The sequence below is a fragment of the Mauremys mutica genome, chromosome 2 (genome assembly GCF_020497125.1).
Source record: "Mauremys mutica isolate MM-2020 ecotype Southern chromosome 2, ASM2049712v1, whole genome shotgun sequence".
In the NCBI taxonomy this organism is placed as follows: domain Eukaryota; kingdom Metazoa; phylum Chordata; order Testudines; family Geoemydidae; genus Mauremys; species Mauremys mutica.
Window position 1 is genome coordinate 116,935,608 of NC_059073.1, and position 19,586 is coordinate 116,955,193.

Genomic DNA, 19,586 nt, shown 5'->3' on the forward strand with positions numbered 1-19,586 from the left:
CTTATGCCTGTGGTAACTTTGGCACATTTGTAAGTCAAAATAAATATTAGCCAATGACACACTTATATTCCTCCCCCATCCCCATGATGACTTTACATTGCAGGTATTTGTGTCACATCATTCTGATTAACAGCAGAGGAGCCATCCAGCCAAAGAGAAAAGATTTGGAGGATGAGATAAGAGTTTTCCAAATACCAGGTCCTGATGGGTGGAAGGAGGAATGAACTAAAGCAATAAGGCCCATCTACATTACAGGCCTAACCATGACAGTACACTGTTCTCTGGCTTGGTCAGAGGGGTTATTTTTAGCATATATTTATTACGGTAGTTGACTAGGGGCAAACCAAGAATGGGTGCCCATTGTGCTAGGCTCTTTCCAAACACTCAGTAACAGAGAGTCCCTGCCCTTCCATGTTCTACTATTGTTTTGGATTTGTAGTGTGGCCAGGACATTATCACAGAGCCTGGTTAGAGAATCATGTAAGATCATTACCTAGACTGTAACATGATTCCTTTAATACAGTTCTGTAACCATGTTGTCCCATCTACACTACAAACAAAAAGAGTGATAGAAAACAGTTTCCCCTGACAGTAACAGGCATCAGTGATTGACAGAAATGAAAAAAACCAACAAAAAAGCAACGTTATTTAATTTGCTTATTGCCAAAAAACGTCCTTTCCCCCGCAAAAGAGTGAGCAGCATTTTGCAAAGCTGTGTTGAGACTACGTCTTCACTACCCGCCGTATCGGTGGGTAGCAATCGATTTCTTGGGGGTCGATATATCGCGTCTCATCTAGACGCGATATATCGATCCCCGAACGCGCTCCTGTCGACTCCGGAACGCCACCAACCCAAACGGCGGTAGCGGAGTCGACATGGGGAGCTGCAGACATCGATCCCGCGCCGTGAGGACGGTAGGTAATTCGATATAAGATACTTCGACTTCAACTACATTATTCACGTAGCTGAAGTTGCATATCTTAGATCAATTTCCCCCCGTAGTGTAGACCAGCCCTGTTATTGGAATCAAACTTAGGCCCCTAATTTGCTATCAGATACACACAGCAGGACACTTAATACGTGCATAGAGGCCCTATTGAAGCCACTGAGGTCTGTCTACACTGATCCAATTGCAGGATGGTGTTATGTAAAGCCTCCGCTCAAATGCAATTGAAAGATCTGTAACTTGTATCATTAAGTTCTACAACCTTTTTGCAGACTTTGTAACTTCAGTTATTGTTAGCATAAGCCTGGTCTACACTAGGCGTTTAAACTGGTTTTAGGAGCGTAAAACCGATTTAACGCCACAACCGTCCACACTAGGAGGCACCATATATCGATTTTAATGGCTCTTTAAACCGGTTTCTGTACTCCTCCCTAACGAGAGGAGTAACGCTAGTATCGGTATTAACATATCGGATTAGGGTTAGTGTGGACGCTGATCGACGGTATTGGCCTCCGGGAGGTATCCCACAGTGCAGCAGTGACCGCTCTGGACCGCAATCTGAACTCGGATGCAGTGCTCAGGTAGACAGGAAAAGCCCCGCGAACTTTTGAATATTTCCTGTTTGCCCAGCGTGGAGCTCCGATCAGCACGGGTGGCGATGCAGTCCGAAATCAAAATAAAAAAAGAGCTCCAGCACGGACCATGCGGATGTGATCGCTGTAAGGGCAGGCAAATCCGTTCTATCAGCGCTCCGTTACAGAAGATGAAATTCAGAATCCTTTTTTAAAAATCTCCAGACAGACGCCATAGCAGGGACTCAGCGCACTGCAGCGTGACAAGCGTAACAGAAAGCCAAAGAATCAAATGGACGCTCATGGACTGGAGGACTGAAGCTATCCCACAGTTCCTGCAGCCTCCGAAAAGTATTTGCATTCTTGGCTGAGCTCCAAATGCTTCTAGGGTCAAACACAGTGTCCGCGGTGGGTCAGGGCATAGCTTGGCAATCTACTCACCCCCCCCACCCACCCCCAGAAGCGAAAGGGAAAACAATCCTCTGACTCTTTTACATGTCACCCTATCTTTACTGAATGCTGCAGATAGACACGATGCTGCAGCCGTCAGCACCAACATCCTCACTCCCCCCCTGCCATGGGTGGCTGATGGTACAAAAGGACTGGTAACCGTCCTCGTCATCAGCCTATTGGCACATGGGGCAGTAACCATGCTGACTAGCATCCGTCAGGTCGATCAAGGGCTCCTGGCTCTAATTTTTTCTGGTGGATGGTGGATGGTGCAGTATGGCTGGTAACCATCGTCATCATAGCAACAGGGGGCTGAGCTCCATCAGCCCCCACCCTTCATGTGTAAAGAACAGATTCAGTTGCCCCTGGACTAGCAGCGGGATGCTGGGCTTCTCTCCTACACACTGCTTAATGTTCTGTCTGGACTATCATAGCAGCTGGAGGCTGCCTTCCACTCATTTCTCACTAACAAGTCACCATGTCTTTTTATTCCTGCATTCTTTATTACTTCATCACACAAGTGGGGGGACAATGCTACGGTAGCCCAGAAAGGCTGGGGGAAGAACGGAATCAACAGGTGGGGTTGTTACAGGAGCACCCCCTGTGAATAGCATACATATCAAGTTTCTGCAGGATCTGACACAGAGCAGCTGTGCTCTCTGGTTCTATGATACAGTGGTTATCTAGTACACTTACCTATATTCTAGGCAGGACTGATTCTATTTTTAGATACCAAAAAGGAGGGATTGACTCAGGGAGTCATTCACAATTTTGGCTTTTGCGCCCCTGGCTAAGAGCAGCCAGGGGCACTTATGACAGCAGCAAATGGTACAAAAGGACTGGTAGCCATAATCATCCTCACCAGTTCCAATTTATGGAAGGGTTTGGATGGTGCAGTATGACTGGTAACCATCTCTGCTGTCATGCAAAAGCAAAAGCATGCTTCTGTGTAGCGCTGCTGAATCGCCTCTGTGAGCGGCATCTAGTACACATACGGTGAGAGTCACAAAAGGCAAAACAAGCTCCATGATTGCCATGCTATGGCATCTGCCAGGGCAATCCAGGGGAAAAAGGCGCGAAATGCTTGTCTGCCGTTGCTTTCCCAGAGGAAGGAGTGACTAACGACATTTACCCAGAACCACCCGCGACAATGATTTTTGCCCCATCAGGCACTGGGATCTCAACCCGGAAGTTCCAAGGGGCGGGGGAGGCTGCGGGAACTATGGGATAGCTAGGGAATAGCTACCCACAGTGCAACGCTCCAGAATCCGACGCTAGCCTTGGACCGCGGACGCACACCACCGAATTAATGTGTTTAGTGTGGCCGCGCGCACTCGATTTTATAAAATCTGTTTTACAAAATCGGTTTATGCAAATTCGGAATAGTCCCGTAGTGTAGACGTACCCATAGCCTTTTAAGTTTTGTAACATCCCATCCCTCAGAGAGAGTGTGAACGAGGGAGTGTGAACAAGGGAGTGTATGTGGGACTGGGCAGAGAGGAACTGCAAGGAGCCAGGAGCCAGGTGTGAGAAGGCAGTCATGAAGTGCTGAAAAGAAAAGAAGAACCTGGTATGCATGAAAGGAACTGGTCTGGGAATGCTTCTCGGTGACGGACACAGAAAGGAAACTCAGTGTACATGACAGGAGCCGCCCAGTTCCAAAATAAGAGGAAGAAGGCATGCACACAAGCCCCTGCTTCTTGACCCTCGCAGCAGCCTGGATTCGTGACCGCAGACAGACCCACCAGATCTACCATGCTTCGGCTTCTCAGCCTCCATGCTGTCTCCGGTAACTCTCTGCCTGTGTAAGTGTGTGGGTGCATGTGGGTATGAATGCAGTGAATGTCTGCGTGTATGAATAAGCTCCATCTCTTTTCTATCTGACCTAACAAGCGGCAGTGTAATAAAACTAATACAAGTGTGACCCTGGGTTGGTTTTTAGGGGAACCGAGGTAACAGATGGGGGCAATGATTATGATTAATAAGTGACTAGGATATGTACTTTATGAAATATGTTTTATATTGGCTTCATCTCTAACATGTGAACCATCCCAATTAATACAGTTTCCTTCGTTGTATACATAATACACACCTTTATATAAATCCTCCATTTACGACAGCCTAGAAATAAAGTTCTTACCCCCCATTTATAATTAAATAATAGAAAATAAAACGATCCACTTTCTTTGCAGTATAGTAGACCTGTTAGGCAGAAGGATTACATAGGTTAATAGAGAGGACATAGTGGGAGAAAAGTCAGACATACCTGGTATCGAATTGAGTGTCACCCAGAAATGTTCATCTGGACTATATGTGTCCTTGGACCATTCAAGTAAATCAGTGGCACGCTGGTCTCTGAGAACTAACTCAGTAAATTCCCTTGTGACAGCAATATAAGCAGAGCCAAAGTAGATGATCAGATTGTGTGGAGGTGGTGCTTTTCGTACAAAGGTCCACAGCATGAAAGAAGCGAAACTGTATATTTGTTCCCTGTGGACATATTTGGTCCTTCTGATAATATTGGCAGGAAGCAGACCTCCAGGAGTGATGTTTTTCCCTTTAAATCTTTTCAGATACTGAACTATTTCCTTGTTGGTTTTCAAGGGAAAATCTTGTCCACATGTGTTGAGAAGGTACTTCCACCGAACTCCTGATTCCAGCAGGTCTTTCATGCAGTTCAAATCTGCCTGAAGTCTGGATATTCCAGCATATACCACTAGCTCCATTTTAGAGGCAAGAAAAGCATTGGGGAAACAGTTCAATAATTTCTCCACATCTTGCTTAAACTTAGCAGTTGCTTTCCGATCTACATGGATACAATAAACATTTTGGGGCATATAAATAGCCCTGAAAAGTCTTTCAAAAGTATCAAATTCCTTATGAAGGGTTATAATATAAGCCAAAGGAAAGGCAGCTTCTTCTGCCGAGAGAGGGCTGGTTATATAGTGATTTTGAATTAAGTATTTGGTGCAACTGGTTCTCCCAAATGATGTTTTTAATGCGTTTTCTTGTACAAAAAATGCCTTCTCTTCAATAAGTGCATCACAGGCTTCTGCTAAGATAGAAGTCACTGAGAGGTTCAACTTCCGGAAGTGTTTTGGCTCAGGTGAATTAACAGTATAAAGAACTAATAAAATTGAAACACTAAGAACAAGCACAGCAAAAAAGCAAAATATCCTTGAATTCATTGTTGCTTTTAAAAAGTTTTTCCCACTTAAAATATTGTAAAAAGAACAGAGTACAAAATATAAATCACTCACCCTGTTGGTTGCCTCTGTTACAGAGCTAGAGTTCCTGTTGAATGTGGTTTCATTCTGATGCCTGCTGCATGACTATTCTCTTTCCTGACCTGAGCAACATCTATAACCATCATCTTAATGAAAAGGGCATCAGTGGGCTTGCAAATTGAAAACTCTTGTACTGCATTCTAAGATTTAAACAAACATCATTCCAGTTAGTGGTTTGGTAAAGAGAATACAGGTTTAAACATTTTGGAATGCCCATGTCTGATCACCATTTGCCCACTGACTTTTTTTTTTTTTTTAGAAACCTCTTTCATTTCCATATCATAACCATCCCCCTCCCTATCACTCACACAGACTACAAGTATCAATAATTAATTTGCACTCCTGTTAGCAGTATCAACAGAGGCTGTCAGCGACTGACTGAGCATAGAGATTCATCCCTAGAAGTGGCTGTTCAAGGTTAGAAATATTGGTGGAACAATTGGAGGAGAACAAGGAGTACTTGTGGCACCTTAGAGACTAACAAATGTGTTTGCATATAAGCTTTCACGGATTCCACTCTGAAACCTGTCACCATGCAACTGGGGGAGAATTTATCTATTCTGTGCTCAGATAAAGGCTGTCTCTACAGCTGCTGGTCTGGCACTTTTCATGAGCATTTAATCCACTCCTTTAAAAAAGTTATTAACATCCCTGCTACCTCTGCAGTCAGGGACAGCTCCAGGCCCCAGCACGCCAAGCGCGTGCTTGGGGCGGCAAGGGTGGCAGGGTGGCAGGCAGGCTGCCTTCGGCGGCTTGCATATAAGCTCCTGTGGGAGGTCCAACGAAGCCGTGGGACCAGCGGACCCTCCGCAGGCAAGCCGCTAAAGGCAGCCTGTCTGCCGTGCTTGGGGTGGTAAAATGCCTAGAGCCGCCCCTGTCTGCAGTTGGGACAGCAAGCATGCCTCTTTTGGCTCCTCTGTGGGGTTTGCTTTTTGAGACCCACCCTGGGTCTTCTGGTCTCTGAGTTTTCTGATTGTGCTTTAGATCTGCCTCTCCTGTGGAAATTGTTGAATTTTAAAAAAATAATTGTCTCGAAATGGGACAAAAAGGACAAAATTTGAAATTTTTCACAAGAGGAAAATTCTCAAAATAATTAGTTTTGGGGAAACCAAAACTGAATTTGCAGCTTACGTCCTAGCTTCCCAGGGAATCGGGCTGACAAGGTAGGCAGGGAGCCAGGGGACCTGGGCAGCCTGTCAGGCCAACTTCCAGAGAGCTGCAGGTCCCAGGAGCCTTGCAACTCATCAGACAGGCTGCCAGGGAGCCATGTTTCCATGAACATTTCAATTTCATGGATCCAGTATTGTCTAATGAAAAATATCTGTTAGAAAACTGTACTTTGCTTTAATCTTTACTGGTAGCATGAAGAAATGTTCTACTGTAACCCAAGTCCAATGTGGTGTGTTACACCTGGATGTGACATTATATGCAACTAGTAGTGAAGGAACAAACTCACTCTTCAACACAGTGTCCACTAAAGTCTTATTCTTAGCTGTCTCTTGCTGTCCTGCTGCTTCCCAGGTTCTCATCAGTCACCATCAACAACTTCATCTGTTCCTCCACCTTGTCTTTCCTGCAGCTCCGAGCCAGTAATAACCCGACCATCCAAAAAGAAGAAAACACAAACCTACCTGGATGAGAGAGCACACAGACACACTCTCGCACTAAGCAGCAGGGATCCACCAACACTCCAAACAAACTGGAGGAAAGATAAAACAGCACATCAGTGAAAATGCCAGCTCAGCTCACATGATCCAATAAAACAATTACAAATAATCCAGATATCAGGTCTTCTCAAGGCTAGAAAACACCACTTAAACAAATGTCAGAGACCAGACAAAAGATTTCCTGCTCTGCTGTCCTCTCGATATGCCCTTGTGCTTCAGACAAGTAATTTCCTAACAAGAGATGATCCTTTGTTCTTTGTGAATTCCTATTAGACCCAGAGATTTAAACAAAAAAGACAGCAACTAAGTGACCCCTTTAGTTGCCAGCCAAGCACATTTTGTAAAACAAGCATTCCAGTTACAGAGGCATGCGCACTCTCTCGCTCTCTCTCTGAATAGCCACTGAGTTTACAATAGAGATGTGTGCTTATCTTAGTATGGATCTGTACAAACAACCCACCATCAGACATTGCAGTACAAACAGCACTGTGTCATCTAACTCATCCTCTGGTAGTACTTCTGCTGTAGGAAAAGTAGGCTATTGCAATCTTTATTTTTCTTTAAAGTTAATTTTAGTGATGTATATTACACCATTGAGGGTTCGGCTCTGGTGCCTATAGTCTCAAGTTCAACAGAGTTATCTCCGCTTGTTTTAGAGTCATAGGAACACATGAAACCATGGGCAAGTAACATGACCATAAGAACAAGGTCCATTATCTTTTATCAGTTTTATTAAAGTTACCAACAAAGTTATGAATGTCACAGCATATACAGCTCCTAAATATACCCATGCACCAGTTATAACTACAGAAGTATTCAGCTCCTCTTAGATAGTGTTAGAGTCTGATGGCTCTCTCATAGATTGATCATCAGTAAAGGGATGGTTCCTGCTGGAGTTCTCCCATAGAATATCAGGGCTAGAAGGGACCTCAGGAGGTCATCTAGTCCAACCCCCTACCCAAAGCAGGATCAATCCCCAGACAGATTTTTGCCCCAGATTCCTAAATGGCCCTCTCTCAAGAATTGAATTCACAACCTTGGGTTTAACAGACCAATGCTCAAACCACTGAGCTACCCCTCCACCCAATTTTCCTGCTCTGGGCATGCCTTTTTATAATGTGATTCTGCCTATACCTACATTCTGCGCATGCACATGAAAGTGTCAATGCTTTTTTTCTTTATTCGTCTGATGTCCTCTAGAAACATAAGGGATCCTGATTTCTATCAATCGTGTAGATTCTCTTTATTCTCATCAGCATTGATGCACAACCTGCATCCTGTGCTTAAGACACAAGTTGGAGACAGATGTGACTCTACAGCATTTTTATTATTTAAAACATTACAATTAATCTTCTGGCTAATTTTTCACAATATTACTACTTGGTATCTCTTTTCCCATAATCTTAGGACGTCAGGTTATTCTTCAGTCACTTACTTATGCCAGAATTTCTTGTCTTCAAGGCCTAAAATAGCGAAGCTAAAATTTTGCAGGCCTCGTCCTACAGGTCTTTCATTTCAGCCTTTCTTACTTAGAAAGCTAATACACGATTCCCTCTAAATATTGATCAGTCTTAGACTTCTATAATCCTACAACTCAACACTATTTAACATGCAATGATTAAATATTACATGATATTAATTAATCATAACATCACACAATAAATGGATAATAAACTAAAATCATTGCCTTTACTATAATTATAAACCAGTTATCATAGAGCAGCATTTCTCAAATGCGGCCACCATGGCCACATGTGGCCACCATGGGCTTTTCTGCTGCCACAGGTTCCTGGGCAGTGATTTGGGGGTGGGGAGGGAAGCAGCAGCCACTTCCCCAGGGCCACCAGCAGGGGCTGGGCCCTGCCCCCCTCTGAAGCCAGAAATGCTGGAGGAGCAGGCAGCCGGTGTGAGTTCCCCACCTTCCTAGGGCCAGTGGAGCTTGGGCTTCTGGCTTGAGCCCTGGGGTGGCAGGTGGTGGACGACAGGCTCCAGCCATGAGATGGTGGGCTCTGGTCCCCAGCTGCAGGGCTTAAGCCTGGACCCACTAGCCCCCACTATCTCCCCCAGCCCATTGCCCCAACCCCACCACCTCATCCAGCCCCGCCCCCATCCATCTCCCTGGCCCCCAATGCCTCACTACCCATCTCCCCATCCCGGGCTTAATTTGTCCCCTGGCTTGCCGGGGCTTTGCAAATTTTCTGTGAAAAGTGATATTTATATGTTTGTTAATATCACTTTTCACTGCCTCCCAGCAAGTCCACTGCTGTGAAAAATGATATTAACAAACATACAAATATCACTTTTCATAGCAGCAGACTTACTAGCTAGCAAGTCTTTAAAAAAGCAACCAAAAAAGCAAAAGAAACAACAACAACAAAAGACAAGAACATGCAAAGCACCTTATTTTTGTTTCTATTCTGTTTAGGTCCAGTAAAGACTAGAGACAACGGTACATTGTTTGTATTATTGAGTTTTCAAAAAAACCAAACCCGTACATAAATAAATTACAATGATTTTGGATGTGTGTATGTGCGTATTTATTTGTTTTTCCTAAAGTTGAGTATTTTAGGAAAAATTGTGAGCAGCCACTAGCAAGAGTTGGTGGCCGCACTCTGAGGCCACCAAAAAAATTGTTGTGAGAATCTCTGAAGGACCCTTTAGTGCTGACCCATCCCAGCGGGGGATGTTCTCCAGAGACTTGATTTAAACCTGCAGTTTATTTCATCACTGCTACAAGCCTGAACTAAGAACTTTGCCATTACTGTATGTAATTGATTCCATTTAAGCAATTCTAGCTCTCATCTCTACCTTTTCCCTTTATGAATAAACCTTTTGATTTTAGATTCGAAAGGATTGGCAACAGCGTGATTTGTGGGTAAGATCTGATGTGTATATTGACCTGGGTCTGGGGCTTGGTCCTTTGGGATCGAGAGAACCTTTTTCTTTTATTGGGGTGTTGGTTTTCATAACCATTCATCCCCATGACGAGTGGCACTGGTGGTGATACTGGGAGACTGGAGTGTCTAAGGGAATTGCTTGTGTGACTTGTGGTTAGCCAGTGGGGTGAAACCGAAGGCCTCTCTGGCTGGCTGGTTTGATTTGCCTTAGGGGTGGAAAAACCCCAGCCTAGGGCTGTAACTGCCCTGTTTAAGCAATTGGCACTCTCAGTTGGGTCCCGCCAGAACCGCCTCATCACAAGCACTCATATAGTATAACTTGGAGTAACTTACATGCTGGATGGAGGCTGTGTGATAGCAGGCCAGGAGTGGTTGCTCTCATGGCGAAGCAGTGAAAAAGGCATTCTAGGTTGGAGAATTGAGGGGATACAGCTGTCCATCAGTCCAGATTGTACCTGGGTAATGTCACAGGTGGCTAGGGATTTCTGTGCATTATGGGACTCTCCAGGTGTCATAAACATTCCCTGCACTACCTGCTGTCTCCTTTAGAATTTTGTACTGCTCCCCATCACTGTGTTACAGGAGTGCCTTCCATGTAAAATCATCAGCAATAGCAAAGTCCCTAGCAGATTTCATGGAGTCTGCTTCTCATGCTTCTCCCATCTCAGATTATAGAAAGCTCAGTTTACAGGAGGGTTTTATAATGTTATAAGTGCCATTCTGGTTGCAGATGGGAAAAACCTTTTCCCATGAGGAAGATTTTGTAGCATTTCCTAAAGGTCCTCAGACTCTGGGTTCATCTAACCTCCTCTAGAAGATCATTCCACAGCTGGATTCCTCCCTCCCCAACTGAGAATGCCTTTTCCTAGCTCTTATTAGCACATTCTGGGCTTTGTGATCTTCATTGTCCCTGGGGAGTTCAACTGTCTCAGCATTTCATAAATGGAGCTGTAGTCTGTTTTATAGCTGGGACCTGGTCTACTAATGATTTTGAAGATTAGGACCTAGGCCTTAAACTGGCAATGATGTGGACTGGGATCCAGTGGAGAAACCAGAGCATGGGCTTAACATGCTCATAGTGCCTTAAACCATGGAAGAGCTGGACAACCACATTTGGTGCCAGCTGAAGCCTTTGCGTTGTTTTCACAATCAGTTTCACATACAATGAATTACAGTCATGCAGTGTGGATGTAACATGTGTGTAGATCCTTATGGTCAGATCTTTGTCCAGGATGAAAGATATGGAGTTTCCTAGAAAGTCAGAGGTGAAGGAAGGTGCTTTTAGTCATTGATGCAACGTGGTTGTTTTAAAATTAGATGCACAAACAGAAAATCTTAAGTGGCTAAATTTGTGAGATAAATTATTTGCTATGAATTATTTGTTCAGTTCTAAGTATGAATCTCTTTTTCTCTTCTGTTTCTTTTCTGTGACTTAGTAATAATTTTAAAAATAAATGCAAATAGACCTGATGTTTTAAAATTAAATAATTACACATGAATAATGATTAATAACAATGAATCATTTCAATTTAAGTAGTGTCCTCCATCCTCTGTACAGAATCTCAAAATGCTTGATAAATATTAGTGAATTAATCCTCTCAGAATCCACTTGAGGTAGGGAAGTATTTTCTCCATTTTACACCTGGGGAAATTGAGGCACAGAAAGTTTAAAGCCAACGTATTCCAAAGTAGGCCACTCAGGTGTTGTGCCTGGCTATACCACAGTGCTTTGGGTGATCTCCCTGGGACAATGCATTTCTGTGCCAAAAAGAAGACTTTTCACAAAGTGACATTGATTTTCTTACTTTCAGTTGACCATCTGGCACCAGAGATAGGCAGGAGAGACCTTAGCTTCACATTTCATTCACACAGGACCTCTGACAGTGCATAGTGCTCTACAGTGTTAGCACTGGGTATGAACCCAAGTCCTGCAGTGAGATTTGAGTTCATGACCTTCTAGCCCAGAAGTGAGGTTGCTGTGTGTCCAAGAAAGAGGAATTTTGTGATTCTTCTTTATTCTTTAACAGTGAGATTGTAATGGGGGTGTATGTATCCTGTATAATAACAATACCTACCTCTTATGTAGTGCTTTTCATCAGCAGATCTCAAAGCATTTTACAAAGGAGATGTGACATTACCCAAGGTACAATCTGGAATGATTAACAGCTGTGTCACCTCAGTTCTCCAGCCTGAGGTGTCTTTTACACTGCTTAACTGTGAGAGCAACCACTCCTGGTCTGCTCACACATGGACTCCAGCATGTAAGGTACTCCCAGACTTTCCCCAGAAATGTGCTTCTTGTACTGCCCAGAACCCTCCTGGAAAATACAACCTCATGTAAAGTCCACCATTTATTAAAAGAAAATAATATGCAACAATCTTGTTATCCCAAATGGAGTTTCAATCCAAACTTCACTAGTTTAGATAAAACATATTTATTAACTACAAAAGATAGATTTCAAGTGATTGCAAGAAATGAGGCATAGAAGTCAGAACGGTTACAAGAAAATAAAAGAAAATGCAACTAATGCCTAACTTAACAATCTAAGTGAATACAAAGCAAAGATCTCTCTCACCACATGTTAGAGCCGTCTTACTGGCTGAACTCCTTTCAGTCAGGATCTCTCCCCCAGGCCAAAGCTGATTCTTTTGTTCTTCAGGTGTTATGGATGGGTACAAAGAAAGGGAGGAATAATTTGGAATGTCTGCTCTCCCTTATAGTTCTTTCTCTTCTTTGAGAATCATCTCTAGTTGTGGTTGAGGTATGGTTGAGAACCCCAAGCTGTTTCCTTGTCAAGATGTAGATTTTTTTCTCCCATACTCTCTTTTCTGCCAAAGAATGACTACTTAACCAGATGATGGTCCATTTGATTTTATTGACACATGACTGAGGCATCGGCTAAACTTTTGTGTCTGGGGAACTGGTTTGTGACTGCTCTCCAAATGTGTAACGTGTCTTAGTAATATACAGTAGAATCTTTTAATTTTACATACAATATTGCACACATATTCTATCAGGACAATAATGGTCAGCAATTTATGAGTTTTCAAATGACACTGCACAAGGCATACTTTGTATGAAATTCATCATAGTCCTGTAAAAGGTGTGAATATAGGGATACAGACTGCCACAGGAGGTCAGTATCATTATCCCTATTTTACAAATGGGGAAATTGAGGCACAGAGAGGGAAAAAGACTTGCCTGGGGTCACTCAGTAGGCCAGTGGCGGAGTCAGGAATAGAACCCATGTATCCAGTCCAGTACTCTATCCATTAGGCCACATTGAGTCTAATATAAAGAACTAGCTGGTCCACATGAAGAAATGTGACCTTTCACCTAGCACTGCTTGGGTTTATTTATATTTTTACACACTATTCTATGGCAGGTGGCACTGTTACAGATAGTCTTCTAAGTTATTTTTCTTAGCATGCAAGCAGATATTTCACCTGGGGAAGGCATGCTGATTTTGTTCTGGGCAGAGGGAGTTGTGGGAGGACCAGGACAGTTTGCTGTCTGATTGAAATCAATTCTTGAGGCAGAGTTGCTCTCTTGTAACTAGGCATTGGTGTTAGGCTGAAATTCCTGAAAGTGGATTGCCTTGCATGCTATATGACCACTTCTGTTTCAGGACTGGTGTTTATGTAAATAAAACAAGTTATACTTAGAATATACCCAGACTCTGCAACACTGATTTCTCACCACTATGAAGCTGACCTGCAAGATCTCAGACATTTGCTACCAGTCTGCAGAGGGGCAACAATATCCTTTTCCTACCAGTGTATGTCTAATACTAGTTAACATGGCAGGAGAAGGGTTAATTCCCTAGGGGAAAGCTGCTTTCCTAATCCTTGATGGCGGGGGACGGGTCAGAATTTGCTAATTGGACAAGCTGGGAGTTCCAGGGATTTGTAAATGTAGCAGATGATACTGTATGGGTATGATAACTGAAAGCTAATTTCCTTCAACCAATAATTGCCCACCGGGTGTTTTGAGCTTCATAAAAGAAGAGGCTGGGCTTAGAGCTCCTGGAGAGATTGTTTTTGTCTAGAGAGGGTTGCCTGATGTCTATAGTTCTAAAATGTAAGGGGACTATTTCCTATACCTCTTATTTCTTGTATATTTTTACTTAACCAAGACATTGGGCCTGATCTATTCAACAGGGCCCTGTAAGGCAAAGTGGTTGTGATGTATCCTTGGGTGGGAACCACCTGTTCAGGCAGTGATGTGCTTGATAATGTTATAAGCAGGAGGTCCTGCAATAAGCATCTCCCAGAGTGTGTGATAATGCCAGTATCATAGGAGCGCATGTGCCCACTGAAAGGTGGTGAGAGATTGGAAAATCTATTAGTCTGGTTTCTCATCTAAACAATAGTACTTTCTCACGCCCATGGCCAAGGAGGAATGCTGCACCAGTTGGCTAACTAATAAATTATTTGCCCATTAAAATGCTTCTACTTTGTTCCTGAAGGGTACACTGAGCATTATGAGGTAGTTTCCAATGCATGTTATTTAGTATGAAGGATGATGATTTTTCAGGAAAGTCTCATATTACCCCTCCCCCCCGAAATATTTTGAAAACAGTAGACATTTGGTGCAAAGAGTTTAATTCCAAAGGCAAAGGAATTGCTCTGTAAAAGTCTTTTTATGACCCTTCAGATTAGTCCTCTCTAGCAGGAATGCTTTTTTGGTATCCAGAGAGGGGCTGATCCCCAGGCAATTCACCATAAGCCTCCCTTCAATCTGGAGTGGAAATTTTAAGAGGCATCTCAGCACATTACAATTCATGATGAATGTGCTGTTTGTGGACCCAGATCCTGCAATCCCCTTCTTGAGGGGGCTGAGGTATTTCATCAGACCCTGAATCTCACACAGGATACACTAGAGAACCTGAACCCCTCCCCCCACAAAGAAATGGTTACCCTAAATCTTAGGTATAGTTCACCATCTTTACAATGCGGACAATAGCACCCCTTACCTCTTAAGGGTAGTGTTAGGGTAAATACATTAAAGATTGTGAGGTACTTAGATTCTACAGTAATGGAAGCCACATAAGTAGCTAGTATAGCTATAGATAGGTAATCCGTGAGATTTTTTTCCCCAGGGATGGCCTCACCTTTCATTTTTATACTAACAACTTTTACCAGTATGCTAGTAACTGGAGGATGATGGCACTTTCTGTTTTCCTTTTATAATTTGTAAGTTCTTTTGGACACACCCCCTTGGACCAGTGACAGAGCAGACAATAGTGGCAAAGCATAAACTGTACTCCTGTAATGTGTGTGCCCATCAGAAGCATGAACCAGACTGAGAATAAAGAAGAACAGCTTTTAGTGTCTGAAACTCAAGGAGATATCAGGTCAAAGCAATTTTTAACAAAGTGAATTCACACATCACAGTGGTTCTCTGAACTCCTGAAGTGACAAAGAGTCCCTTCTGGCCTTGGAATCTATGACAAGGCTGCTAGCCAGTTATGATACTTTATTTCTAATTTTAAATGGCACATATAGAAAAAGAAGTAAAATGGTACCATCTACAGGTTTGAATTAGGGCCTGAAAGGCAATGCAAGGTTTAGCTTTATAGTTATTTTGTAAAGTGGGAACCAAGGAATGAAATAGAGCAGCTAAATGGTTCAGTTAGTCTATTGCAAACACACAAAAATTCACTTGACGTTATTGTGCTCCCTATTCTTCTATCTTCTCAGAAAATATTATTGTTTATGATGTGTATTACAGTATCAAGTAAATATATATGGAAGTAGAAATGTCCACATCTGAGGTGGAAGTCAAACTCAAATAGCTTAACGGAAATAAACCGGGGGGCCAAGGGGCCTGGATAATCTCCATCCAAGAATACTAAAGCACATGAAATTGCAAGCCCAATAGCAAGGTTCTTCAATGAATCTGTCAACTCAGGGGTTGCACCCTATGACTGGAGAATTGCTAATATAGTACCTATTTTTAAGAAAGGGGAAAAAGTGATCCAGAAAACTACAGGCCTGTTAGTTTGACCTTAATTGTAAGCAAGATCTTATGTAAAATTTTGAAAGAGAAAGTACAGTAATTAAGGTCATAGAGGCAAACAGTAACTGGGGTAAAATAAAACATAGCTTTACAAAAGGTAGATCATGCCAGACCAACCTGATCTTTCTTTGAGAAGATTCCTTTGTCTAAAAAAAAGTTAATGTAGTAGATTTAATCTACTTGGATTTCAATAAGGCATTTGATACTGTTCCACATGGGAAAATATTAGTTAAATTGGAGAAGATGGGGATTAATATGAGAACTGAATGGTGGATAAGCAACTGGTTAAAGGGGAGACTACACTGGGGTCATGCTGAAAGGTGAACTGTCAGCCTGAAGAGAGGTTACTAGTGGAGTTCCTCGGGGATCAGTCTTGGGATAAATTTTATTTCACATTTTTATTAATGACCTTGGCACAAAAAGTGAGAGTGTGCTAATAAAATATAGGGATGACACAAAATTGGGAGGCATTGCCAATACAGAGGAGGATCAGAGTGTCATACAAAAAGATCTGGAGGACCTTGAAAACTTGAGTAATAGAAATGTGATTAAATGTAATAGTGCAAAGTGCAAGGTCAGGCACTTAGAGACTAACAACAAGAATTTTTGCTGTAAGCTGGGAACATATCAGTTGGAAGTGACAGAGGAGGAGAAAGTTGGTGTATTAGTGTATTAGTTGATCACAGGATGACTATGAGATGCCAGTGTGATGTAGCCATGAAAAAATCTAACGTGATCCTACGGTGCATCAGGCAAGGTATTTTCAGTAGAGATAGGGAAGTGTTATTATCATTATACCAGGCACTGGTGAGACCTCATCTGGAATACTGTGTGCAGTTCTGGTCTCTCAGGTTTAAGAGTGATTAATTCAAACTGGAAAAGGTGCAGAGAAGGGCTACTAGGATGATCAGAGGAAAGGCAAACCTACCTTACGAGAGGAGACTCAGAGAGTTTGGCTTGTTTAGTCTAACCAAATAAAGGCTGAGGGGAGATATGATTGCTTTCTATAAATACATCAAAGCAGTGGTCCCGAACCTTTTTCATCTGGCGGGCACCAGATGATGAGCCACGGAGGACCGTGGCGGCAGACAAGTGTCCATCGAAATTCCACCGATAAGTGGCAACATCATTAGGCGGCGACGGTGTGCTCAGGGAGGAGGCGGAGCAGGGGTGAGCTGCTTCACTTCTCCCGCCTCCCAGGCTTGCGGGGCCAATCAGCTTAGGCGCCGCAAGCCTGGGAGGCGGGAGAAGTGAAGCAGCGACGGCGTGCTCAGGGTGGAGGCGGAGCAGGGGTGAGCTGGGGCGGGGGGGCGCCTCAGGGAAGCGGGGGGGGACTGCCGTTGGGGGGGCCCTCAGGGCAGGGGCTCAGGGACAGGGGAGGGTGCAAGGTGGAAATTTCGCCTAGGGCGCGAAACATCCTTGCACTGGCCCTGACCACAGGGCACACTGCAGGACATGGAAGTCATGAGTTAGGTCCCAGGTAACGGTTTCGGAAATGAGATAATCGATACTAATACATATGAGTATATGTCATAATACGTTAACCTATAGAGTAAGTGTACACGAAGATTTATGTGAGTGAGGAAATAAGATTTGAGCATGGTAAGTTGGGCCTAGATTCTGGCAGTGGGCAGTACTGAGACCCTATAAGAGGGCAAACAACCATGCAAAGTAGTTGCTTTTTCCTATCTTCTATCAAGCTATCAGCTCAGCTTTGCAACACAGCTTAGCTACTCAACACTCTAACTTAATCCCTACCAATTTGGAAAGCCTGGACCATCAGTTCCTTGGGCAAGCCAGAGACAAGGCTGGTCTTCTGTCTCCTCTCAGGGAAGGGTGTGAGTATGCTAGCTTAAGTTGTCTTTTAGAATAGAAATGTTACCACCAGGGGTCATAGGCGGCAGGTTCGTATAATTTTTGGTGGGGCCCAAAATGGTGGTCCCCCCCTCCCCCGCTCTCACCCTGTAAGCTGATATAAAATGAAGCTACAATGCGTCAGCACCACAAGATTACAAGGGTCAATTAAAAGTGGAAAGTCAGAAGCAGCACTTGCCTGCTTCAATATACGGTATTAAATTTTGTTGCACCTGTTGTGACAAAGTGGGAATGTTCTTAATGTTTTCTCTGAATACTGTGTGGGTGCCTCAGTTTCCCCTGCAAAGTGCCAACTGACAGTGTTGGGGACAAAGAGATCAGGTGGCCTCCTTGTCCGGAAGAGACACAAAGGCCAGATGAGGGAGTGTCAGTTTGGAGCTGGCTGGGGAAATCGGGAGAGGCCCAGAACTTGGGTCTGGGCTCCCCACCCCCCAAGATGGACCTGACTGAGGGGTCCTGTTTTCTGTACCTACAAGCTCTGTTTTAGACTGTGTCCCTGTCATCTAATAAACCTTCTGTTTTACTGTCTGGCTGAGAGTCACATCTGACTACGGAGTTGGGGTGCAGGGACCTCTGGTTGCCCCAGGACCTGCCTGGGCAGACTCGCTGCGGAAAGTGCATGGTGTGGAAGGGCATGCTGAATGCTCCGAGGTCAGACCCAGGAAGGTGTAAGCTTCTTGCCCTGGAGACAGTCTGCTCAGAGAGGAGGCTCCCCCAGAGTCCTGACTGGCTTTATATGGAGTTGTTCCAAAGCATCACAGCATCCCCTTCCACACCATGCGCTTCCCGGAAGTCTGCACAGACACTGACACTCCCTCCTCTGGCCTTTGTCTCTTTTCCAGGCATTAGGAGGCCATCTGATCTCTTTGTTCTCCAACACCTTCAGTTGGCACCTTGCAGGAGAGTGGCCCAGGCCATCAGTTGCCTGGAGACAGGGTGTCGGCCATTCTCTGTGCAGACAGCATCACACTGGCCCTCTAGGGCTTTACAACAATCACACCCCCTTATCTCACCCTCTAGAGCCTTAAGAAATGCATTGGGGAAACTGAGGCACACAGAGAGTATTCAGAGAAAACACCTGTATATGACCAGTTACATACTTTGAAGGGTGTAAAATAATCAAATATTGTGCTAAATACAATGATACTCCAAACTGACCACCAAATTTAAGTTGCATGTTTTTCCCCTCAGGTGAGGGTTCTGGGGTGGGGCTGGGGATGAGGGGTTCACAGTGCAGGAGCGTGCTCGGTGCTGGGGGTGCAGGCTTTGGGGTGAGGCAGGGCTGAGGATGAGGAACTTGGGGTGCAGACAGGCTGCCCCAGGGCTAGGGCCAGAGAGGACTCCCCATCACCACCACTGGCAGCAGCAAGCTCCAGGGGAGGGACCCCTCCTGCCCCCCACCGCACACACACTCTGCACATGCTCCTAGAGCCCCTCTCAGGTCCAGAAAGCTCACTCCCCTCCCCTATGATGGGTACTGGGGGGGGGCACGGGTGGCCTTCCATGTTGCTGCCCCTCACCATAACTTCACTGTGGATGGGGCTGCCCCTTGCCCAGCATGGGGCAGAAGTGGGGTAGGCAGGGTGGTGGCTGGCTATGGGACGGGGGAGCAGGGTGTCATAAAATTCACCCAAGGCCCAGCTGCTCAGGTCTAGGAAGCCTCCCTCTCCCATCCCTCCTGTGGCGGGTGGGTTGGTGGGTGCTGGGGGAGGGGGCATTGCCTTCACATGTGGCTTCCTGCCTCCCCTGTGCAGCCTGCTGTGCCTCACTGGGAGTAGGAGTAGGGGCTGGGACTGGGGCAGGGGGGGAATCATAGGGTCAAACACTCAAACATAATAAAAAATCATAGGGTCAAACACTCACGGAAGC

General features: G+C 44.4%; 1 protein-coding gene across 1 annotated transcript; it reads right to left on the reverse strand.

Moving 5' to 3' along the window:
• Positions 1-4,116: 4,116 nt before the first annotated feature.
• On the reverse strand, positions 4,117-5,157 carry LOC123364817 (N-acetyllactosaminide beta-1,6-N-acetylglucosaminyl-transferase-like). The gene has a single exon (XM_045007257.1). The coding sequence runs from the start codon at positions 5,155-5,157 to the stop codon at positions 4,123-4,125; it is 1,035 nt and encodes a 344-aa protein (XP_044863192.1). The 3' UTR covers positions 4,117-4,122.
• Between the last annotated feature and the right edge of the window lie 14,429 nt (positions 5,158-19,586).